At 44.0% G+C, this 25,683-nt stretch overlaps 1 protein-coding gene across 1 annotated transcript in view; it reads left to right on the top strand.

The window, feature by feature from the left end:
• Positions 1-3,924, top strand: part of LOC124719802 — a 116,021-nt gene extending 112,097 nt beyond the window's left edge. Inside the window, exon 7 of the mRNA XM_047244996.1 lies at positions 3,829-3,924. Coding sequence (XP_047100952.1) covers positions 3,829-3,924 — 96 coding nt within the window. The remainder of the gene's footprint in view (positions 1-3,828) is intronic.
• Positions 3,925-25,683: the final 21,759 nt, after the last annotated feature.

Raw genomic sequence — 25,683 nt, 5'->3', positions numbered from 1 at the left:
CATTACTGCCGTTCGTGAGCGTCGCTTCCTCGGTAAAGGGGTAACACGTTGGAAAATCGCAGTGTCGCGTCCCTGGGGCCGCAGAGCAAAGCGGCAGAATTCTGCACCGACGTTCGAAATCACGTCCTCCGGGCGGCTGATGCAGCGGCAGACGACGAGGGTGGGATTTGTGTCGATGCGAGATGCGGCTGACACTCGCCTGGCCGATCCCACGTTCCTCGGCACGACGCACCGCGGGCTGAACGACCGCCGCAGCCGGGACGGCTCCCTCGCGAGCTGCGCCGGCCGCAGCCGCCGTCGCCGCCCCCCTGCCTGGCGCCGGGACTGCCCGCTCGCGCTGCTGGCCTCAGAACTCGTGCGAGGGCCTCACGCGACGGGCAGCGTCGATCGGGATGGCCGTCCCTGCCGTTTCGACAGCATTTCTTCGGCATTCGCCGTACAGAAGCGGCACGTCCAACTTCTCCTCATCAGCGTGCGAGGAGCCTTACAGTGGAAATGACCTGCCGACAGCAGACACAGTTCCTGCTGGTCCCGCAATGCAGACGAGTAAACAGTCGACATGCTCACACAAACAAGTAGCCTACCATCAGCCTCTTTAAACGCTATAGCCGACTCCGGCCGACTTGCCTCTCACTCTTAGAACATTTCTCGGATTATTTTGCGAAAAGTTTCAACTCCAGAATCAACAATCTCCATATCCCTGTACTCGTCTGTTCAAGCGCATTCGGACGCCGTTAAAAAAAAAGTATATCACCGTATTTTTGAAAAATCACACTCGCTTCAATATCTCGATGTCTTCTTAACATTCTCTGTGATTCACCAGAATACGTACCCGCAAACCACTGGCGATCGTCAGCAGTACAGGTTCCACAAATGTATGCCCTGTTATACCAAATGTAAGCAAACCCGAACTCACATAGCTGGGTAGCCGCGCGGTCTGGCACGCCTTGTCACGGTCCGTGCAGCTCCCCCCTTCGGAGGTTCGAATCCTCCCTCGGACGTGGCAGCGTGTATTTTCAGTAGTGCAAGTTAAAGTTAGATTAAGTAGTGTGTAGGCTTAGGGACCGATGATCTCTGCAGTTTGGTCCCATAAGACCTTATCACAAATTTCCAAAAAAACATTTTCTCACATACTGTCGTCTGTTTATTGTCACGGCTGTCATACAAAGTGCTCAAAACGTTGATAACGAGAATTGCTATAAAATGATTTTCGAGAAATTATACTGCACGTTGAGTTACATTAGGAGTTACCGGCATTACAGGCTCGTGTTGTAACGCATTCCGTGCCTTTGGCAGTCATCGCTGTTTTCTAACAGAATGCTTGTTTTAATTTTTCCCACAAATGAAAACATAGTAGTGTTAAGTTTGGCGAGTGAGCAGACCATTTCGCGTTTTATGAACGACCGTTCCAGTGCTCTCCAAGTGTTCTCTCCAGAGACTGCGCCGCCAGACGTGAGAAACCGGGGGTCACGATGATGAAACATTGGTTGCCTTATGTCCCCCAGTAGCTGCGGCGGCAGCACATCTGAGGAACTCGAGATGTCCGGGTGTGTTTAGATTCCCGTCAGTAGACCGCAGACCACGATGCGGGTCTCGAAAAACACGCACTCAATGACAACATACCGATGGCATCGCTTTTGTCGACTTCCTCGAGTCGTATTGAATTTTCAGCTGACGATTACAGCGTGTTGCGAAGATTGACTTTCCCACGGTGTATAAACGATTGTTCTTCCTTAAGGTACGTTCTCCTTGTTGCGATTGTTGCCATTATCGTTCAACAATGATCGTCTAACGACAATCGTAGAACGCTATTGCTCTGAATAGTGCTGAATAGTGTTCGAGCGTCTGCCGACACGGTCATTAAACGGCGATCGTCCGTCTCGAATAGTTCCTACGGTCGCTCGCGATTTCCGTTGTGGAAGGCCACATCCGTCACGGCTCCGTTTGATGTTTTACCGGATTCCTGATACAGTATACTTGTGAAACTGTCGTACACGCAGATCTCCACTCCATCGCTACCTCGGAGACGCAAGTAGGCTGACTGTAACACGACGTTCAAACTCACTTACATCTTCATAAACTGCCATTCTAGCAGTAGTAACCTATTTAACAAGTGCGCCAGACACCTGTTGTCTTAGACTCACGCGCCAAAGTCACTAGTATAGGCAAGCGTATTCAAACACAGAGATATGTAAACAGGCAGAATACGGCGCTGCGGTCGGTAACGCTTATATAAGTAACAAGTGTCTGGCGCATGTATTAGACCGGGTACTGCTGCTACAATTGCAGATTATCAATATGTAAGTGAGTTTGTACGTGGCGTTATAGTCGGCGCAAGAGCGATGGGACACAGCATCTCCGAGGTAGTGATGAAGTGCAGATCTTCCCGTACGACCATTTCAGGAGTGTACTGTGAATATGAGGACTCCGATAAAACGTCAGATCTCCGACATCGCTGCGGCCGGAAAAAGATCATTCAAGAACGGGACCGACGTCAACTGAAGAGAATCGTTCAACGTGACAGACGTCCGACTCTTCCGCAAATTGCTGCAGATTTCAATGCTGGGCCATCAGCAAGTGTCAGCGTGCGAATCATTCAGCGAAACGTCATCGATATGGGCTTCCGGAGCCGAAGGCCCTTGGACTGTTTATGGCTGGAAGCATGTTGCCTGGTCGGACGAGTTTCGTTTCTAATTGTATCGAGCAGATGGACGTGTATCGCTGAAACAACCGGTTTTCGGCTGTATAAATTTTTTCCACTCCAGTTTAACCTGAATTTGAAAAGCGCTCAAACTAACCTGTCTCTGAAGTAACCGATTGTCGGTTTATCGTTCCTATTACGTCCTGTATAAAGTAGAAATCGAACAAACACTGAAAAATTTTTCTCCTTAGTTTCGTGATACATAGAATCAAAACAATTAAATAAGCAAACAAAATGAAAGCACCGAGCGTCAACCGTTCGCTGCTTTTCTCGAAAAGTGATGGGTGGTTGAATTCCAAAAGACATCAATATTCGCCTAACGACTCCAAGTTTCAGAAACTGCGCTCAAAAATCGAGGATCGCGCGAAGGTTGCAACCAGATGGAGGCGTGTTATGTAGACACTGGGAAAAGATCAGCTACCTTCTACTTTTACTGAATGCTGTGAATGAATTGTTATGTTTCTAATTTATTACTCTTTTATGGCAGACAAATATTTAATCCCTTAAAGCACGTGAAGCATTGCAGGTCAGTGCCATGTCGCTTCGGAAAACATTTTACCAGTAGAATGGGAAAACGACTCAAAGTTGCAAATTGTTACTTTTTACTGGCTCTCAGCACTATGGGACTCAACTTCTGAGGTCATTAGTCCCCTAGAACTTGGAACTAGTTAAACCTAACTAACCTAAGGACATCACAAACATCCATGCCCGAGGCAGGATTCGAACCTGCGTCCGTAGCGGTCTTGCGGTTCCAGACTGCAGCGCCTTTAACCGCACGGCCACTTCGGCCGGCTTACTTTTTATTCATTCGATGACTAGTTTCGGGCCGAGACTCATTTTTAAATCACCATAACATAGTCGAAAATGGCATTTCCGAAGAAGTAAAAAAATGGGCAATGAACATTTACAGTGCATACAGATAAGTTATCTGTATGCACTGATCATTGCATATTTTTGGCGTTTTCGGAAATACAATTTTCGGATGTGTTATGATGATTTGAAAATGGTAATGATGATTCATCGAATGAATGAAGGGTAAAAATTTGCAACTCGGACTGGTTTTTCTGGTTCTACTGAGTAACCGAAGTTCGACAGTATTTTACGTCACCTCGAAAACATGTCTGCAGAGCGGCGCTGGTGCCACCGGCAGTGCGAGGCACCGCCGCGCGGGCCGTGCGGGGGCGGGCCCCGCTACGCACCGCACGCACCCGCGTCCCTTGTGAGGCGGCGCCCGCGGTGGCTCCGGTGTCGGTGGACTCCGCCGACGACCGACGTCGGCCGGAGGCGGCCGGCCGATCTTTCCAAATCGGTACGCCGCTGCGTGCGCCGCCACACTACGGCGCGTCTTCCCTCCCGAACGTACAGACTTCGGACGACAATCGGTGAAGTTCAGATGAGCTAGTTTTCTTCGGTCAAACCGACTGATTTTCTCACGCACTAAATATGGAGCGTCAGAAACCGACAAGAGTGAGTTTCTGGCATCCTGAGGATCAACATATATCGGGATATAATCCAGAATACACTCCTGGAAATGGAAAAAAGAACACATTGACACCGGTGTGTCAGACCCACCATACTTGCTCCGGACACTGCGAGAGGGCTGTACAAGCAATGATCACACGCACGGCACAGCGGACACACCAGGAACCGCGGTGTTGGCCGTCGAATGGCGCTAGCTGCGCAGCATTTGTGCACCGCCGCCGTCAGTGTCAGCCAGTTTGCCGTGGCATACGGAGCTCCATCGCAGTCCTAAAACACTGGTAGCATGCCGCGACAGCCTAGACGTGAACCGTATGTGCAGTTGACGGACTTTGAACGAGGGCGTGTAGTGGGCATGCGGGAGGCCGGGTGGACGAACCGCCGAATTGCTCAACACGTGGGGCGTGAGGTCTCCACAGTACATCGATGTTGTCGCCAGTGGTCGGCGGAAGGTGCACGTGCCCGTCGACCTGGGACTGGACCGCAGCGACGCACGGATGCACGCCAAGACCGTAGGATCCTACGCAGTGCCGTAGGGGACCGCAGCGCCACTTCCCAGCAAATTAGGGACACTGTTGCTCCTGGGGTATCGGCGAGGACCATTCGCAACCGTCTCCATGAAGCTGGGCTACGGTCCCGCACACCGTTAGGCCGTCTTCCGCTCACGCCCCAACATCGTGCAGCCCGCCTCCAGTGGTGTCGCGACAGGCGTGGATGGAGGGACGAATGGAGACGTGTCGTCTTCAGCGATGAGAGTCGCTTCTGCCTTGGTGCCAATGATGGTCGTATGCGTGTTTGGCGCCGTGCAGGTGAGCGCCACAATCAGGACTGCATACGACCGAGGCACACAGGGCCAACACCCGGCATCATGGTGTGGGGAGCGATCTCCTACACTGGCCGTACACCACTGGTGATCGTCGAGGGGACACTGAATAGTGCACGGTACATCCAAACCGTCATCGAACCCATCGTTCTACCATTCCTAGACCGGCAAGGGAACTTGCTGTTCCAACAGGACAATGCACGTCCGCATGTATCCCGTGCCACCCAACGTGCTCTAGAAGGTGTAAGTCAACTACCCTGGCCAGCAAGATCTCCGGATCTGTCCCCCATTGAGCATGTTTGGGACTGGATGAAGCGTCGTCTCACGCGGTCTGCACGTTCAGCACGAACGCTGGTCCAACTGAGGCGCCAGGTGGAAATGGCATGGCAAGCCGTTCCACAGGACTACATCCAGCATCTCTACGATCGTCTCCATGGGAGAATAGCAGCCTGCACTGCTGCGAAAGGTGGATATACACTGCACTAGTGCCGACATTGTGCATGCTCGGTTGCCTGTGTCTATGTGCCTGTGGTTCTGTCAGTGTGATCATGTGATGTATCTGACCCCAGGAATGGGTCAATAAAGTTTCCCCTTCCTGGGACAATGAATTCACGGTGTTCTTATTTCAATTTCCAGGAGTGTATTTAATAGCAGAAGCCACTATGTAGCACTGGTATCCAATGAGAGGGGCGTCTGTAGAACCTAACCTACTTGATTCATAGTATAGTTTCTAACCTAACCTAACCTCCTTTGGCCCAGTCAAAAAATGACGAAGGAGGTCGGGCCCAGCGTGCCCACGCTGTCGGCTGGCACTGTCGGGCGACGTCTGGCGACGGTGTCTGACGACCGTTGTCGGCGCCACTGCGATGGCAGCCGTACGGCCGGGGACGTCGCTGTCTCAGCTGTTCCGTACCGGTTCTTGCGCCGTGTGTTTGTTCCTCGTTTCTGTCGGCGTTGTTAGTAAAATAACACTGATCACGTTTCCCATTTCGTATAATAAAGCAATATTTCGAACTGATATTGTTGTGGCGTTGCAAGACAGCCACGCCACTCGGAAGTAGCCGAAAGGCACGCGTACACACACGCCGGCTGGCGTGAGGTCTGAAACAGGATACGTAATTAATGCTATAACGAAAAGTACGGAGCTTCTGTTTACTTAAATTTAATTCATCCTTGTGGTACATCGCTCTTGAGACTCTCAGATATGGTTAATGGCGCCTTGCTAGGTCGTAGCCATGGACTTAGCTAAAGGCTATTCTAACTGTCTCTCGGCAAATGAGAGAAAGGCTTCGTCAGTGTAGTCGCTAGCAAAGTCGTCGTACAACTGGGGCGAGTGCTCGTACGTCTCTCTAGACCTGCCGTGTGGTGGCGCTCGGTCTGCAATTACTGACAGTGGCGACACGCGGGTCCGACATGTACTAATGGACCGCGGCCGATTTGAAGCTACCACCTAGCAAGTGTGGTGTCTGGCGGTGACACCACAGATATTACGGTTTTTACTCTGTATTCAGGAAAAAATTTAAAAAAGCGCCTGTTACAACGGAGACGAAAGAAATACCGGAAAATACCGGTTATTCGGAACTAAAATACCGGTATCGGCTTTAACCGGTCAGTTTTTCCCATTCCTGCCAGGCACTACTGTGCCACCACTCTTCCATTAACAAAGCTGTGTAGGTAAAGTCATCGCTAATCACCCAGGGCTCCGGAATGTCACATTTCGAAACATTTTACTATTAATACTGTCTGCATGTTCATTAATGGGACATCACGAACACGAACAGCTACGATCTCAATACAGTTCCCTAAGGCAAGAAGTTACTTCTACATCCGCCGATGAATCTCCGATGCGTGACAGCTTTCTTCGTCTTCCCTACCAAAAAATGCTCGATCCAGTCACAAATTTCGCTCGAAACACCGTACAATTGTACTTTTGATAATAAGAGTAGACGTGGTACTGATTCAAATGACTTTCGGAAATCGAGAAGTACTCGGTCTACCTAACTGCCTCCATTCGTGGCTTTTAGTATGCCGTGAGAGAAGCAAGTGAGTTGGGTTTCACGAGATTGACGTTCCGAAATCCGTGCTACTTGACATAGAGGACCTCATTCTGTTCGAGCCACCTCGCTATGTTTTAACTCAGATTATCTGCTAAAATTGCACAACAAATCGATGTGGAGGATAGTTGGCGGCAGTTTTATGAATCGCTTCTGCTCCCCACTTTACCTGCGCTCTCTTCCGACAACTGGGGACGGTTTTCTGTTTGGGACATTATAATTAACAGAATACACCATATAAAAGAAAAGATTATGAATTGCGTCAATGCATAGCAGACGTGACAGAAAAGTTGATAGCGACCCGCTAAAACGTCCAGGTGCGGACTTTTCGCACATTTTTCTCGACAATAATAGTAAGCAGCGCACACAACACCGCACGTTAATCAACAATGTCTACTTTATTGCTACAACACTGTTGCATATTTAAAATTGAGAGCGAGTCCAAACGTTCCGTAGTGGTCCCACGTCATCCGCATTTGATGCATCATGAGACGAATACTTTAAATTTTGCGATTAAAGTGATTTTCATTTTCTGTTTAAAAAAGTGATGTGGTGACATCTGCTGAACAAACTTTCCTCACCCTACTGTACGACAAATTGCAGAAAAAACGTCGCGTTCTGGACAGGTCTCTAGTGCGGTGCATTAATTAAACTCCATATTTTCGTTGTATGCAAGTATATCTCCATGAAATAAGGTACTTTAGCTTTGCAAACACGTAAACAAACGTGGCGGCGCGTCGCTTTGCTTCTTTCAGCCACCCGCGGTTTGCCAGACATCAGGCCGTCACCAGAAACTTCATTTGAGAGAACAGTCAAAATAATACCGCACGAATTCTGCGGTGAGCGCCCTTGGTGCTGTGTCGTACCGCCAGAAGCACGTCCGTGTGGCGTCACGTGTCCCGTGCCGTGACCGGCCGACAGGAGAACAGGAAGCGGCTGCCGCGTCGATTTAAGGTCCGCGCACTTGTTTGTCAATCGTGAACCAACGAGTCTGTTAACTTAATCTCACTTTTGGAGCAGACGCTGTTTGTCTATGCTCCAAATGCAGGTAAAACATTTCTAACATACTCTGGCACTGTCTTTACAGAAGAAGAAAGCAAGATGCTGGTCCAGAGGTGACTTAGAATGAGAAATACACAAGCTGTAACCTGTTAAAGGGAAATGTTACACTCGGAACGTGACGGCTACGTCAGCTTTCTGCGAATGGACAGGGGAAGTTCTAATAACTTGTTTGGAGCACCTTCCCGCTCACATTGAAAAAGAAGACACAAGTATGAGAAAATTTATTCTCTTCTACTTGGTATTCTGTGACAGATTATTAAGGTACCACAGTGTGGGAACATGAAGCCTACATCGCCCTTGGAAGAATTTCGACTTTTTATTGTACTGTATCTTGTGCGCAGAATGCTGATTTTCTTCTTAGCCTTATCCTGCGTAAACTGTGGCTGGGAAAGATGCGACACGTCTACTATTTTGGTAACTGCCAGTGCTATTTTACTTTCTTGCTTGATCGTAGCTTGCACGGGTTTGTGGTGACTCACGATACACTCATATATAAATTCTAACAAAAGTAGTTCACTAAGAATGTGCGGCAAAACACCAGCACACAAGTCAGCTATGTTTTCAAATTTTCCATGAATCAAAATTTCGCTCAAACACGTCAAACACGCCCCGTGTCAAACAAAACTCTACACGTTCAAATATTTGGCACGCAGAGTAAAATTTGGTGCCACTATTTGATTGTGTAGCGGGCCTTTAGATCTTTTTAAGGATGAATTGCGTATCTGATAGTCTCAGTAGTTATACGTACGCCATACGAAAATGTGCAGCGTAACTGACAGGCAGAATTAGAGATTTCCCAAAAGTGTACAGATTTGGCCACGATTTGCTGTGTAAAAGTTTCGGGAAATATAACTTCAGCAGATTACCCGTGTTGCAAGTAAAACGGTTTTAAGATGGGTCCATTATTACGGGGAAAGCAGTTTTCAATTATCAAACTAGCAAACTTTCAAAAATATGGAGAGAAGCACTACCGCAGAAGAGGTGAAGGGAAGGCCAGAAGAGATAGAAAGGGGGGGGGGGGGAAGAGGGGGGGGACAAAATCCCCGGGCATCACGCCTCATGGGGGGCCCCACGTCTCTCAAGGCTTCGGCTGCCCTAGAATACAAAGCTGGCAAATGTGAGGCTGCTTTTGTAAAATAATTTCTTCATCCTGCACCTGCATAGCCAATCCAGCTCTTGCTTTTCACTTTTACCATTCTTACAGGTCAGCTGCAAGCAGTTCTATTTCTTGCTTAATCTTGAATGCACGACTTTGTCTTTAGACACTGTACATTGAAACCACGTTACTTGTGATGGAATCTGAAGTGTGCTTCCTTTAAATGCTGTCGGAAAAACTGCCAAAGCATTTGCGTAACAAATGTACACAGCAACAGCTGTAGAATGTCGCTATGATCTGTTACGATTGCCAACAACATTCAAATCTAAGGTAATCTGTTTGCATCACAAGGTGATTTTACACGAAACATGCAGAAGGTATTTTCATTCGAGAGTGGACACAAAATAAAATATAGTAAAATTTGATCAATTCAGAACGTGTATAAGTCGGAAATAGGCCCAAACCGTAGAAGTATTTCAGTCCCGACACATTCAATATACTTTTACAAGCTACATATATATATATATATATATACAGCGGAACGTGTCTAAAACGGATCGCTAATTCTACGTCTTTCTTCTTCTTCTTCTGCTTTTACGGCCTCATTGGACCACTTCAGTCAATCATTTCTGGTCCTCTTCTTTGGTATTTTCCCCTTCCGAGTGGCCCAGTATCTCTTCATTCGTTCCGATGCTTTTCGTCGTTCCTCATCTGTAAATACCCTTTTCATTGTATGTCGTTTGTCAATTTTTGGTTTAAATCTTATTTCTGTGTCCCTCAACTTCTTTAAATTTGGCGTTTTGTTCTGCAAATCATCCAGAGTTATTTCCAGTTCTTCCATATCCTCTCTTATTTCCTTAAGCCATCCTCCTTGTTGTTTCAAATTCCAGAGTTTCTCAATAATTTTCCTTGATAATCTGGTTTCTGGTGTCCTCAGAATGTGACCACAAAAAGAGATCCTTTTCTTTCGTATAGTATCAGTGATGGGCTCCAGTTCTCTGTATACCACTTCATTTGGAACTATCCGCCATTGCCCAGCTTTTTGATATATCTTATTTATGCATGTTCTAGCAATTCTTCTCTCTACTCTTAAAATTTTGTCAATTCTGTTTTTCTGGGTGACTTTAAAAAGAGTTTCACTTCCGTATGTAACCTCTGGTTGAACCACCGTCTTGTAATGTTTTAATTTTGTTTTAATTGATAGACATTTTTTATTGTACGTAGACCATGTTAGTTTTTGAGCTTTTATCATTTTATTAGTTCTTGCTCGCCATGCAGGTTTCTCGTCCAATTTATGTGTTATAATTTCACCCAGGTATTTAAATTGTTTCACTATTTTAATTTCCCTATTGTTCACTGTGATGTGATCTATTACAAGTGGATCCGTTACCATTATTTCAGTCTTTTGAAATGATATCTGGAGTCCTAATTTTTGTGCAATATTTTGTAAGCTTGTTATTTGTTTCGTGGCTTCCTGAATATTATTAGCTAGTAATGCTAGGTCATCAGCAAATCCCAAGCAATTTAGGTTTATTTTATCTTTCTTAGATCCAATTTTAATATTCATAGGATTTTCCTTGTACCATTCTCTCATTACATATTCAAGACCACCATTGAATAGCAATGGTGATAAACAATCTCCCTGTCTCAACCCTGTTTTAATCGTAAATGGTTCAGATATTTCTCCTCTAAATTTTACTTTGGATTTGGTGTTTGTTAAGGTTAACTGTATCATTTTTATTAATTTAGGATGAAGTCCAAAATTCCTTAATATTTTCATCATTGAAGATCTATGGATGCAATCATACGCCTTTTTGAAATCTACAAAGGTTATGACTAGTTGTTTTTGCCTTCTTTTGTAGACATCCATAACTAACTTCAAGGTGATTATCTGTTCTGGGCAGCTTCTCCAGGATCTAAATCCTCCTTGATATTCTCCCAGTTCCAGTTCTAATTGATCTTTACAGCGGTTGTATAGTATTCTTGACATGATCTTATACGTGCAGTCCAAAAGGGAAATTCCTCTATAGTTGTCTGGATTTGATTTTTCTCCTTTCTTATGTAATGGATGTATTATAGCAGTAGTCCAATTTTCTGGTAATTTCTCTTCATTCCAGATTTTTACTATGCATTGGTGTAATGCTATCTTTACTGGTTCTGCTGCATATTTCCAAAGTTCAGCAAACGTTTGATCTTCTCCACTTGCTTTGTAGTTTTTGAGTTCTTTCAAAGCTCTGTAGACCTCATTTATTGTAGGTGGATTTATATTTTCTGCTGGTGTTTTAATTGGGGTTTCTGTGTTTATCTGAAGAAGTTCTGGGGGGATCTTCACAATTTAGTATCTTGTTAAATGTTTCTGCTAGAATTTCTGTATTTTTACTATTGCTATGGGCTAGGTTATTACCTTTATCTTTTAACATTAATGTTGGAGGATCATATCTTTGTAATTGTCTGCCAAATATTTTGTAATAGTCTCTTGAGTTTGTTTTTTCACTATTTGTTTCTATCATTAGAAGTATATCTTTTTGGTACTGACGTTTAACTCTCCTTATTTTTTTTGTGTTGTCTTCCTTTGTTTTGTGAGTTCCAAATATGATTTTTCTGTTTTTTCATTTTGATGCCTTAACCAGGCTTGGTGTCGATCCAACACTGCTTCATCACATTCATCGTTCCACCACTGGTGTTTTTTCCTTGGATTTATAGGGGCAACTTGTTCAGCTATTTGTTTCAATTTGGGAATTATTTCTTCCAGATCATCTGTTATTTTTACATCCCTGGTTTGTGCTTCACAATCCTCAATTTGTATCAGTTTATGAGGGTCATAAGTTCTCTTCTTCTTCTGGTGGGATTTTTTCTTTGCTAATGGGTTTAATTTAATTTTAATTTTTATCATGTAATGATCTGATCCGGTATCTGTCCCTCTCAGTACTTTCACATTGTAAATTTCCTTGTGGTAATTCTTATCCATGCAGACATGGTCCAGTTGCCATTCTCCTTTTTTCCAGTCTGGATGTTTCCAAGTTTTTAGTTTACTTGGTCTTCTCTTAAAATACGTCGACTTTGAGATCATGTCATGGTTTCTGCAAAATTCCACTAGTCTTATGCCATTTTTGTTTGTTCTTCTTTGTGCTGTCCATTTCCCTATTATGTCTCTATATCTCTTTTCCCTTCCTAACTGGGCATTGAAGTCTCCAATTAAAATTTTGATGTGATTTTTATTAATGTTATTCGTCGTTTGATCTAAGAGCTCCCAAAATTTTTCTACCTCTTATCTGTGTTCTTTTTTATTATTTTTATCATTTGTCGGGGCATGGGCATTTATTATTGTGTACATTTTATTTGCAGCTTTTAGAGTTAATGTTGAGAGCCTGGGAGATTGTGCTTTAAATTCTATTATGGACTCTATTATTTTCAGATTCACCACGATTCCTGTTCCAAATTGTGGACACTGTTTCATGACTCTTTTCCCTGGTATTCCCTTTATTAAGAATTTACTGTGTAATGCCGAAAGTTAATTTTGACACAAAGACAATATATGCCTGACTATCTGCTCGGCGGCGCAAAACCGAGAAAAGAGCATATGTGCTGCGGGTGTGGGCATCAGACTGCACCGCTCTGTGCAACAACGAACAGGTTGACGAGTAGTGTCGGTGCATCAAAGGAAATGGTTCGTTCGTGAGCGCTCGGTTTGGCGGGGTCTCTGGTTTTCCATTATTATTGACGCATAAGGGTGGGAGGGGGGGGGAGGGGGAGGGGGGGGCGCACGCTGCAACACTGTAGCGCAACTGTGGACGCTGCTGCAATCGGTGCAGTGAAGGAGACGAGTGTTGTTCCGATGACGCACTAACAGCATTATTTTCTGTCCGTTTCATTTGACTAGTAGCGCCTTAAGTGATAAAATGATTCGAAGGAAAAGTACAAGTCGCAAACACTTACACTTAATGAAAACATTAAGATAATCGAGGCGAGTGAGAAAGACCAACTCTCTGTACACGAAATAATGCTCCGTTTCAAATGCGGTAAAAAACAAATTCACGATGCTTTAAGAAACAAGAAGAAGATACTGGATGAATGGATGATTGGGATGGGGCAAATGAAAAGAAAGGCGAAGAAGACGGGAGATGAAGAAACTAACCGAATAATGTGGGAATGGTTCGTAAGTGCGTGGGAAAATAACTTACCTTTTTCTGGACCCACGTTGCATAGTGAGCCAAAGAGCTTGGAAACACCGGGTTTATGCATACATGGGAAGGCTGTACAGTTTCAGAGCTAGGCACAACATCGTGTGGAATGAAGTGTGTGGGGAAGCTAAGGATGTGCAGCAAAGTGTAGCAACAGAACGGAAGACAATATTGTGCGACCTAACTGCGGATTATGATCCGAAAGACATGTTCGGAGCCGATAAAACGCGTCTGTTTCGTTGCGCACTGCCTTCAAAATCTCTAGCAATTCGTGGTGAAAAGTGCACCGATGGAAAAATGTCCCAGGAAAGACTCACTGTACTACTGTGTGGAAATATATTACGTGAAAAGGAGACGCCAGCTCTGACTGGAAAGGAAGCAAAACCGCGTTGTTTCGAAACTATAGGCCCAAGCAGCCTTCTAGTCACAGGGCAAAGCAATATAAAGGCATGGATAATGTGCGGTCTTACGGAAGAATGGCTGGGATCTTCAACGCCATAGTTAAAACATGAAATTGCCAAGTTTTCCTTTTCCCAGACAATGCAACCTGCCACCCGAAAATCAAGTAAGTTGTCAAACGTGAAACTGGCTCGTTTCCAGCCACGAACAATGGACCAGGGGGTTATTTGCATATACCAGTCCCATTACGTGCGATTGTAGATGCAATCTCGTATTCTTTGTGCTGAAGAAGCAGAAAGTGCATTTGCTCTGGCACGGTCAGTTTCTGTCCTGGATGTAAATTGGATTGGCTTGGCAGTAAGGGAAATGAAGTCCAAAACTGTTACCAAGTGCTTCAGAAAAGCGCAGTTTCGAGCTCAAGAACAAGACGCATTTATGGCCATCGAAACTCAAGGAAATGCTGCCTTAATTGGTTAATTTACTAAAATGCGAAACATTTCATGTATTGCAGATGACAACATTCAAAGTTATGACTTTCTGTCAACTCAGTCCACTTTGGGATGTCAGCAACAAATTTAACAGGTATCCGCAACACAGAAGATGATCTGCACGAAGAAAAGGAGCAAAATTATGCCCCTAGAAAAATTAATTTCCCGAAGAAGTTATTGCAGGCGTAAACGATGTTACGCAAGTTAAGTACACACAAATACTCCCCCGCTGTTGGAACTACAGTATAGTGCAAAACATTACGTAGAGTAAACGATTTTGAAAAGGAAATTCGCACAATTTCCCTCCTTGATATGTGACAAATAAGTGAACTGTAAAGGAAATAAACATAGGAATACTGTGTATTAAATACAACAATACACGAATTTAAAGTCGGAGTAAAAATACAAAAATGCCGTATAATTTATCAATTAGTGTAATAGTCTACTATTCTATTGTAGAATATACAGTAAACAAACGTCTATTGTGCAGGAGTGCACGTACTGCGTAAATACGTTCATAAATTTATACCTTTGTGCATGATACGTGACAAATTTTATTTAGCCTAGTGGGTTTTGTGTAATCTGGAAACTTGCCCAATTTGGAACAGTATTTTAGTCGCACGTGATTCCGTTTTGAGCGATTTTTACTGTATATCTGTTGTCCTGGAAGAACCCTAAAAGTGAAGAAATGAAATAAAACAGGTACAGTGACCAAGCTAATGGTGGGAAGTAAAGAGATAATGTTCTTCTTTTGTTCGTTTGCAGAAGAGCCATCTTACATGGGTTCAAATGGCTCTGAGCACTAGGGGACTTAACATCTATGGTCATCAGTCCCCTAGAACTTCTGAAACCTAACTAACCTAAGGACAGCATACAACACCCAGTCATCACAAGGCAGAGAAAATCCCTGACCCCGCCGGGACTCGAACCCGGGAACCCGGGCGTGGGAAAGGAGAACGCTACCGCACGACCACGAGCTGCGGACATCTTATATGGGAAGCTTTGCGTTACTTGATGTGAAATTATTTCTTGGTCAAAGAAGTTTGGCTTTCAGAGATTAATCTCAGAAAATTGGAGGTTCACATAATGGAAATTTCCTCGAATTATTAGTGTTCTAGAGTCACTACGATTCATTTATCGCAAATACACTCCTGGAAATGGAAAAAAGAACACATTGACACCGGTGTGTCAGACCCACCATATTTGCTCCGGACACTGCGAGAGGGCTGTACAAGCAATGATCACACGCACGGCACAGCGGACACACCAGGAACCGCGGTGTTGGCCGTCGAATGGCGCTAGCTGCGCAGCATTTGTGCACCGCCGCCGTCATTGTCAGCCAGTTTGCCGTGGCATACGAAGCTCGATCGCAGTCTTTAACACTGGTAGCATGCCGCGACAGCGTGGACGTGAACCGTATGTGCAGTTGACGGACTTTGAGCGAGGGCGTATAGTGGGCATGCGGGAGGCCGGGTGGACGTGCCGCCGAATTGCTCAACACGTGAGGCGTGAGGTCTCCACAGTACATCGATGTTGTCGCCAGTGGTCGGCGGAAGGTGCACGTGCCCGTCGACCTGGGACCGGAACGCAGCGACGCACGGATGCACGCCAAGACCGTAGGACCCTACGCAGTGCCGTAGGGGACCGCACCGCCACTTCCCAGCAAATTAGGGACACTGTTGCTCCTGGGGTATCGGCGAGGACCATTCGCAACCGTCTCCATGAAGCTGGGCTACGATCCCGCACACCGTTAGGCCGTCTTCCGCTCACGCCCCAACATCGTGCAGCCCGCCTCCAGTGGTGTCGCGACAGGCGTGAATGGAGGGACGAATGGAGATGTGTCGTCTTCAGCGATGAGAGTCGCTTCTGCCTTGGTGCCAATGATGGTCGTATGCGTGTTTGGCGCCGTGCAGGTGAGCGCCACAATCAGGACTGCATACAACCGAGGCACACAGGGCCAACACCCGGCATCATGGTGTGGGGAGCGATCTCCTACACTGGCCGTACACCACTGGTGATCGTCGAGGGGACACTGAATAGTGCACGGTACATCCAAACCGTCATCGAACCCATCGTTCTACCATTCCTAGACCGGCAAGGGAACTTGCTGTTCCAACAGGACAATGCACGTCCGCATGTATCCCGTGCCACCCAACGTGCTCTAGAAGGTGTAAGTCAACTACCCTGGCCAGCAAGATCTCCGGATCTGTCCCCCATTGAGCATGTTTGGGACTGGATGAAGCGTCGTCTCACGCGGTCTGCACGTCCAGCACGAACGCTGGTCCAACTGAGGCGCCAGGTGGAAATGGCATGGCTAGCCGTTCCACAGGACTACATCCAGCATCTCTACGATCGTCTCCATGGGAGAATAGCAGCCTGCATTGCTGCGAAAGGTGGATATACACTGTACTAGTGCCGACATTGTGCATGCTCTGTTGCCTGTGTCTATGTGCCTGTGGTTCTGTCAGTGTGATCATGTGATGCATCTGACCCCAGGAATGTGTCAATAAAATTTCCCCTTCCTGGGACAATGAATTCACGGTGTTCTTATTTCAATTTCCAGGATTGTACATTAGCAGGTCAGAGACGCACAAGAGCTGGAATGTGCTACAAGTGCGTTATCTGTCAAATGATAACCAAAATGAATTTGTTTCTAGTTGTGCCCATTGCGTCAGGACTGCTATCTTGAAACAGAGGGGAAATGTGAAGTATTACTCAATTACTGTCGATGCAGCTCCTGATTCAAATGATGGGGAACAGGCGACATTCATCCTGCGTTATATTTGTTTCAGTAAGGAAATGTACGAGTATATACAAGAAATAAATGAATGGCTTTGGCATTCGTAGACTGTAACCAGAAAACAGGAGTTGCTGTTGCAAGTGAGAGCTGTCACGAAGCAGATACGTTTCTCGGAGTGGTTCAGCTTCTATACGAGCTGTTCAGCTGCTGTCCACGACGATGGGATACTCCGAAACAGAGTGCTGGGACTTGTTCGTACTCCACGTCTGGCGTGCTCGGGTTGAAGCTGTGACGCCGGCTGCAGCTGACGTGGGTGAGGCTGCCGTTGCCGCTGGAACCCCGGAAAGTCGAGTTGTAAAATATCTGGGAGTATGCGTACGGAACGATTTGAAGTGGAATGATCATATAAAACTAATTGTTGGTAAGGCGGGTACCAGGTTGAGATTCATTGGGAGAGTGCTTAGAAAATGTAGTCCATCAACAAAGGAGGTGGCTTACAAAACACTCGTTCGACCTATACTTGAGTATTGCTCATCAGTGTGGGATCCGTACCAGGTCGGGTTGACGGAGGAGATAGAGAAGATCCAAAGAAGAGCGGCGCGTTTCGTCACTGGGTTATTTGGTAACCGTGATAGCGTTACGGAGATGTTTAATAAACTCAAGTGGCAGACTCTGCAAGAGAGGCGCTCTGCATCGCGGTGTAGCTTGCTCGCCAGGTTTCGAGAGGGTGCGTTTCTGGATGAGGTATCGAATATATTGCTTCCCCCTACTTATACTTCCCGAGGAGATCACGAATGTAAAATTAGAGAGATTAGAGCGCGCACGGAGGCTTTCAGACAGTCGTTCTTCCCGCGAACCATACGCGACTGGAACAGGAAAGGGAGGTAATGACAGTGGCACGTAAAGTGCCCTCCGCCACACACCGTTGGGTGGCTTGCGGAGTATCAATGTAGATGTAGATGTAGATGAATCTGTCAGCTGAAACACACTCTGTGGCAGAGGGTTCTTTAGGTTACGGAAGATCTTTCAAGTGATTAATCGTGACATCGAGTTGGCTACAGACTCGAATTACTACAAGCTCGACATACTACCACGGACATTGAGACACTACGCCTTGGCAGCTTATTGCATAACCTTTAATTGGGACACCATTCTTCCCGAATCTAAAGTTGTTGCCAGCGCAAATAATACCGGTCCTAAATTTTCGGAGGCACACACTAAGAACAGAAACTCATCTCGTGATGAAGCCAGGTACGAAGTGACAGGTGTAAATTCAGAAGATTTATTCACGATAAAAGGTTTTTATGTCAAAATTGACAGTCTAGTGTATAACTTGAAAACCCAATGTGAAACAGTGAAGATTGCAGATGAAGCATTTGGGTTTTTATAGAAATACACAAAGGTGGCTGATGATCAGTTCACCGAGGCATGCAAGTTATTTATCAATGAATACCATAACGATGTCAGGACAGATGTAGAGGAAGAAGTTAAATATTTGAAAACTATCAGAGTGCCAACTGCTTATACTTCCTTTGAAACAATTAGACCTCTCGAATAAGTTGCACGAGCTTAAAATTTCAAGTTCATTTCCGAATGTATGTGTAGCTATGCGCATCTCGTACCCTCTTCCATGGCTGTAGCTGAAGCATTAAGGTCTGTGAGCACTCTGGCTCGTGTTAAAGACTGTGTCAGACCCGCCATACATCAGCAACGTCTCTCAGATCTGGGGACCACGCCAACTGAACATACTTTGGCAAGGCCGCTGGACTTTGATAGGGTGATTCAATTATGTGCTGAACGAAGGGCTCGCAAAGCGCCACTGACAGTGTTACAGGCGAGTGCGCTACAGTGAGCTGCCTGCTGCACAACACACGGCGAGTGCGCTGATGTCCGTCTGTTTACTAAAATGTGTGGGCACGCCAGGGGACGAGCGGGCACATAGCACTCCACACGGCAGCCATACTGGCACCCCACATTTCCTCAATATGTAATACTCAGCCTTTTGTTGTAAAGTGAAGCCAAAGTAAATTATAGCAATCTAAGAAATAAAATTAAATGAGGCATACGTACGTATTACAGTAATTCGTTACTGTGTAGCTGCTCAAGTCAAAGTCGGAAGTTCATCAGCCGTATCAGCTTTTTCCGTTGCCGTGCAGGTTTTCGTCGAGCTGCCATCCAATTCCCTAGCTGTGGTGTTCTTTGATTCCTGATAATTGTCTTCATCACTACTTTTCAAATCAGTACCTATCACTACTGATTCAGTCTCCTTCTCCACGAAAGAGTCATGGCGCTGGTATTCTTTCTCGATATATTCGTATTTAACGTTGGCACACTCACTCGTGATTCGCCTGATTGGTGTGGATGAGTGGGATATTGGAGACGTGGATTACGACAAGTTTTGTTTCTCTACAGTCCACTTTATTTTATTTCTAACTAGCTGACCCGGCGAACTTCGTACCGCCTAACAGTCAATGAATGTCGTGTTACCTTTTAGCTGAACTAATTTAGGCTTTGATGAACGTAATACAATGATACAAAATAATATTAATATAGATAGAAATATAAAAGTATTTTATTTTGATGAATGATGATGAATACATACAGAATGAGAATAAAAATTAAAAAAATAATAATAATTAAGTATTTCAAACACATGTCAGAAAAAAATCATTGAAAACTATGTTGTGCAGGTTGGGATACACTCTGATTAATTCATTAACCGGATTTTCATTCAAGCACCTCGTGGTAAACGATATTCTTGGTTTTTTGGTCAGGCGCAAGAACAAATAATGCGGATGGTTTGCCGACACGTGAGCATGCCACGTACAATTGACCATGAGAAAAACACGCATTATCTAGATTGAGGCCACAAATAGTCAAGGATTGGCCCTGTGATTTGTTGATCGTCATGGCGAAGGCAAGACGAATCGGGAATTGAATTCGTTTAAACTCAAAGGGCATATCTGTTGGGATCATCGGAATCCTTGGAATAAGAACTTCCTCATCTTTAAACTTTCCTTTAAGTATCGACGCGTGAATCACATTGCTCATCAGTTTTCTTATCACCAAACGCGTTCCATTGCACAGTTTTGGTTGGTTTAAATTTCTAAGCATGATGACTACCGAGCCAACCTTCAGTTGTAAATTGTGCGGTGGTAAACCAGGCACATCCAAGGAGCTCAAAAATTCAGTTGGATAATTAGTGGCTTCTTCTTCGTTTGTTACACAGTCGATAGATTTGAATGAATACAGAGTACCTACGATTTGATTTTGAATTATAAAATTGAGGTCATCTACATCTTTATTTTTAGCCGCCAAAATTGCTCACTCACTTAACCATTTAGTATTTTTGTGGTTAGCAATGATATCCGGAAATACTTTGTTGATAAGCTCGTCTTTTGATGAGACGAAATTGTAAAAATTTGGAGGAAATGAAATCAAACCGCTCGATTCGTCAACAGGAACACGGCCATTACCGATAGTCAGCAATTGCTTCGAGAAATCATCAGCAGATAGATCGTTCAACAATGCAAGTCTCATATTTACAGACAGTTGAAGTTTGTTTACATATCGCCACAGATTTGATGCTTTGAGGCAAGCGTTTATTTCGTCGGCAGCAGTAGATCTTGGAATTACTGGTAGTGTTTGTCGGAAATCGCCAGATAATAAAATCATTGAAGCACCAAAACATCTCGAGTCATTGCGCAGATCTTTTAATGTTCGGTCTAGTGCTTCCAATGCGCGTTTGTGCGCCATTGTGCATTCGTCCCATATGATGATTTTTGATGCTACTAAAACTTTGGCCATTGCGGAGTGTTTCGAAATGTTACATGTCGGTTGTTCAGTAGTTTGAAGGTTTAATGGCAATTTTAACGCTGAGTGAGCCGTACGGCATCCGTCTAACAATGTGGCCGCTATTCCAGAAGAAGCAATTGCTACCGCAATTTCGGATCTCGCACGTACAGTGGCCAAAATCAATGACATGAGGAATGTCTTCCCAGTTCCACTGGGGGCATTCAAAAAAAATAAACCATCATCAATTGCATTAATCAGTGTATCATAGACTTCCTTCTGCTTAGGATTCAACAGTGGTACATTCGTTTGAACTGATTGGATTAGTTCGTGTAGGTCATATTCACGTTCACGTTCCAATTCACTATTAAAAGCGTCATTCATTCCGCGATCTGACGCTGGCATTCCTAACCTAACTAACAAACTGCCGCACATGAGGTAACACATATCTTCGATCAAGAGCAAAGCCTGGTTATGCATCTCCTCATTCGCCTCAAGATCGGGATTTCTTGAGCTGACACGAATTCGATATAAAATGTCTTCTGACATGTTATCTTTGTATTTGTTCCACAGGTCACGTGGGTTCGATGGGAAGCATGTCGAAATGATGATAGCAAATAATGTGCGTATCTGACTTGGAGATGCAGAAATAATTGCTTCAGCGATTGTCGTGTCCCAATGAGTATCGTTTTCAAGCAAATTCAGCTCTTGACATGCTGCACGAAATGTGGGGCACACTATACCATTAACAGTTCGTAGTGATTCAAATGATGTTGGCCCTCGAACATGTACCAGCAACAACCGCAAATAGAAACATTCATCATTCTTCGGATGAACTGTGTAAATACGACCAAGGGCATCAGCAGAACGCATATCTGGATGACCAGGAACTGCATCGCCTTGCTTCCGACGTTGAAATTTCTTCGATGTAGCGTTCCAAGTGTAATAACGTGGCATTTCCGAGTAAAGCAACGTTCGTGCGAACGGATCGTTTTGACAAATCGAAAGAAACTGGTCAGTGTTGTCGCTGGAGGTGTTTCGGCACGTTGAGCAGCATTCGACGCTGTGAAATATACTCTCCGACCGTTCTCTAGATGCACCCCCAAATGTACAACAGTGGGATAACGTTCGTGAATAGGGAATGAGAATATACGCCAAATTGCTTCATTGCAGTTCACAAATCTACCAACTTGATAGCGCATGATTTCATCGTTGATATTGGATGTTTGGATACCAAAAACCGCCATGTCGCTCCCTTTCGTGACCTATTTGCAAATGTATTTAATAGATTTGACCGAATTGCAATACTCAACATTACAATGTGCCTTGAATGTTTTGGAAAGAAGTGGCGAATATGGAACAATTCAACTGTTGTCAACTATGAAATCGTTTCCTTTCACTTTAGTTGTGATAGTTCTACCATTATCATCGGGCGATCGACGCCGATACAATGGATAACCATCGTTGCCTGTAATGGTCTCTGCCGTGAATTTTCGCGGATACCCTTTGGAACACTTGCCGTCGACCATGCACGGTGATTGGCGGTTGATAGTGCCACATGGTCCATGAATCATATTCGTGATTACAACATCACGTAGGTCTGGATCGGTTTCAGGAGCAGGAATCTCCGCACATATGATGTCATCTGTTTGATCTGGCCCAATTCTGTCTACTAACCAAATTAGAATGTGAGCATGCGGTAGGCCTCGTTTTTGCCATTCGACTGAATACATCCAGCATCGAGTAATCCCAGAGACGTGTTGCTTAACAATGTAATTTATTAGTGACCGAATTTTTTGCTTGAAAACCCGTGCGGTGATGTCGTGTCGATCACTTGATGTTTGTCCGGGAAGCAGCAATTGAATAATTTCCATCCATTTCGGATTACATGTAAATGTAATGAATAGATCTGGCCGACCATAATGACGAACATATGTAATTGCATCTTGCGCATATTCATGCATATGACGCGGGCTACCTGTGTATGTCGCTGGTAAAATAGTCAATCGACCAACATTTTCTGAATCTCCTTCTGTGCTTATTGCAGCGCGTAAATGAATATACTCTTCCGAACGCAATTTAGCTTGATTCAACCGGATGAAGTTCAGGCGCTCCGTTTCGATTTTAACGTACATGTCAACGCAGTATTGTTGAAGCAGTCGACGAAATCGCAACAAATAATTGTCGGAATTTTCACGAATCATCAAACGATATGAGTAATAATTCATCGAACTAACCTTCTTGGTAGTTTCCTCACCTGAAACAAATACAGTAAAAATTGTATTTTAGAACCCCTAATTGGTTAACGACTCTTACAGCTACTCTCTACTAAATTAGGAGTGACAACTTTTTTTGTGTACCAAAAGCAAACAGAATAAAATGTATATCAACTTAAAATGAAAACAATGATATTGATCTTACCATTCAATGGATTAATCATTTTGATATTAAAGTGATATCCATCGTCTCCTTGTGAAAACATCAGCGGGTATTGTAACGCGTCATATGAACGGTGTGTTTCATATATTCTTTGTAGTTGCCCAGTATTGCGTCGTGTAAGCACAATATCACGTGTTTCCAAGTTTTCACCAACAATCAGGATTGCCACTTCATCGATTGTTGGAGCATTAAATGTGTGTTCATGTGTTCCAGCTGGTCTTTTATCTGCTCTGATTACAACTTTATAGTCATCACTTGGCATGCGCCCTAAAGCAGTCTTGAACAGCCTGACCAATGCATGATGTTCATGAAGCATTTGCTGCAAATCTTGGAGAATTGCTCTTTTCGTAGCTGTGTTGATCCCTTGACGCCGGTCAAGTTGTTCTTCCATATTGCCCATAAAGTATATTTGCAAGAATTTGTGCTGTGCACCTTCAATAGGTTGCAATGATCCAATGCGATGGCAAATCTGGCCTTGAATCTGTAAATTCAAAGCCATAGTTATAGTTAGATTTACAAACACTTTTTTTTCGAATAATAACATACCATTTTTATTTTAGAGACAAATACAGAAATCTAACAAACTACATTCCAAATTTTTTTTACAATCATAGAAAATAAAGTTTTTAACGTAAATTACCTTAAATGTCGGATTATATCCGTGTTCTTCGATAATTTCCGCCGCAAATGAAGTCATTTGGAAACAGACATTGTATTTTTGAGTGTTCGCTAGAAAATGTCGTGATTCTAGTGTTTCGCCATAAAGCAGGGAACGCAATGGCTCTGGTGGCGGGACCACTAATGGCAATGTCAGTTTACCACTAAGGCAGCACAAACAATGCTGGCAAACAACGTCCATTGGACCAATGCAAACTAAACGATGCAAGCTGTAGTCGATGGTGCAATCATATCGAAACGCTGCTCGATTCAAATCAATACTTGAACCATTTCTTCTTGCACTTCGTAGATTATTCCTCTGTCACATCTGTACGATAAGCTCGACGATTTCTCGTTTCTAATCTAGCCGTTTCACGGGCTGCCTCTCTTTGCTCTTGTGTTTGAGAAGCACGAATTAAGGCCCTTCTTTGCTCCATCCTAACGCGGCGCTCTTCTAGGGCAATTTCTCGTTCTTCGTCAGATAATTGACTCGCGATATTCCGTTGCCTAATTGCATTACGGCTCCGCTGGGAAAGATTAGATCTTCTAGGACGCGGCATTTTTATTAATAGTAATACTGAATATGCACTCGCACAAAACCACATAAAACAATCGAGACATAGACAATAGCTTATCAAGAAAAATCATAGACAACCTATGAAAAGACATTTACACTTTTGTTGACCTGTAGAATAAATCTTTAATTAATTTAAAAAATAATTTACACAAATTAATGTCTAAAACAAACAAATGTAACAGTACCTACCTGAACTTTCGAGACATTTTACACAAAATAAATTTCTGAACGCACACATAAATAGTTGTTACAGTATTTGACAGGATTGGACAACAAATGTTTGACATGTAATAAACAAATGAGCATTTATTGAAATGATTAAGTATTCATTACACATTTCTGAATGCACGTGTAATATTTTTCAATCTTTTTTTAAAAAAAATACACATAATAGTTTATTCATCCATTTTAAATAGTTTATGAACGCATGCATAAATGTCAATCATTACTTACAGATTTTGACAAAAAAATTTGACAGCTCCGAAACTAAAGAACTTTTAGGGAAAATAACGCATTTTTCAAGTATTCGTCAATTTTTCATTATTTTTAAGATGTTCGAATGGCTCTGAGCACTATGGGACTCAACATCTTAGGTCATAAGTCCCCTTTTTAAGATGTATTCTGCTATTCAGGGCGGAGACAAATCCAACAAATCAAAAACCATGAAAAATTTTATTCGTCAATTTTTCATTATTTTTAAGATGTATTCTGCTATTCGGGGCGGAGACAAATCCAACAAATCAAAAACCATGAAAAATGGTCCAGCAGATCTCGAGTTATAAGCGTTGTAACAAACCCGACTTTGTTTTATATATGTAGATTTTTAAGATGTATTCTGCTATTCGGGGCGGAGACAAATCCAACAAATCAGAAACCATGAAAATTGGTCCAGCAGATCTCGAGTTATAAGTGTTGTAACAAACCCAGCTTTGTTTTATATATATAGATAGAACGTTAGGCAAGGTGTATAGTGACAGCTACTTATAGTTTTCTGAAATAATAGACGGCGCGGAATTAAACATTTTTCTTAATAAAGCAATGTCCAGTAATGCGTCGATTGGAACTTGTGCTGGTATCAATGAAACTGTACGTCGTAATAAAAGTGCTGGAAGGTCTTCTCCCGCAGAACAAGTGTGGAGTTCAGAGCGCGAACTTGGCGACGGCGAGTCACGCATGTGTGCTGCAAACTGCTTTC

Source organism: Schistocerca piceifrons, chromosome 11 (assembly GCF_021461385.2).
Source record: "Schistocerca piceifrons isolate TAMUIC-IGC-003096 chromosome 11, iqSchPice1.1, whole genome shotgun sequence".
Classification (NCBI taxonomy): Eukaryota; Metazoa; Arthropoda; class Insecta; order Orthoptera; family Acrididae; genus Schistocerca; species Schistocerca piceifrons.
Note: the sequence above shows the minus strand (reverse complement) of the source record. Positions and strands in the feature narration are given on the sequence as shown.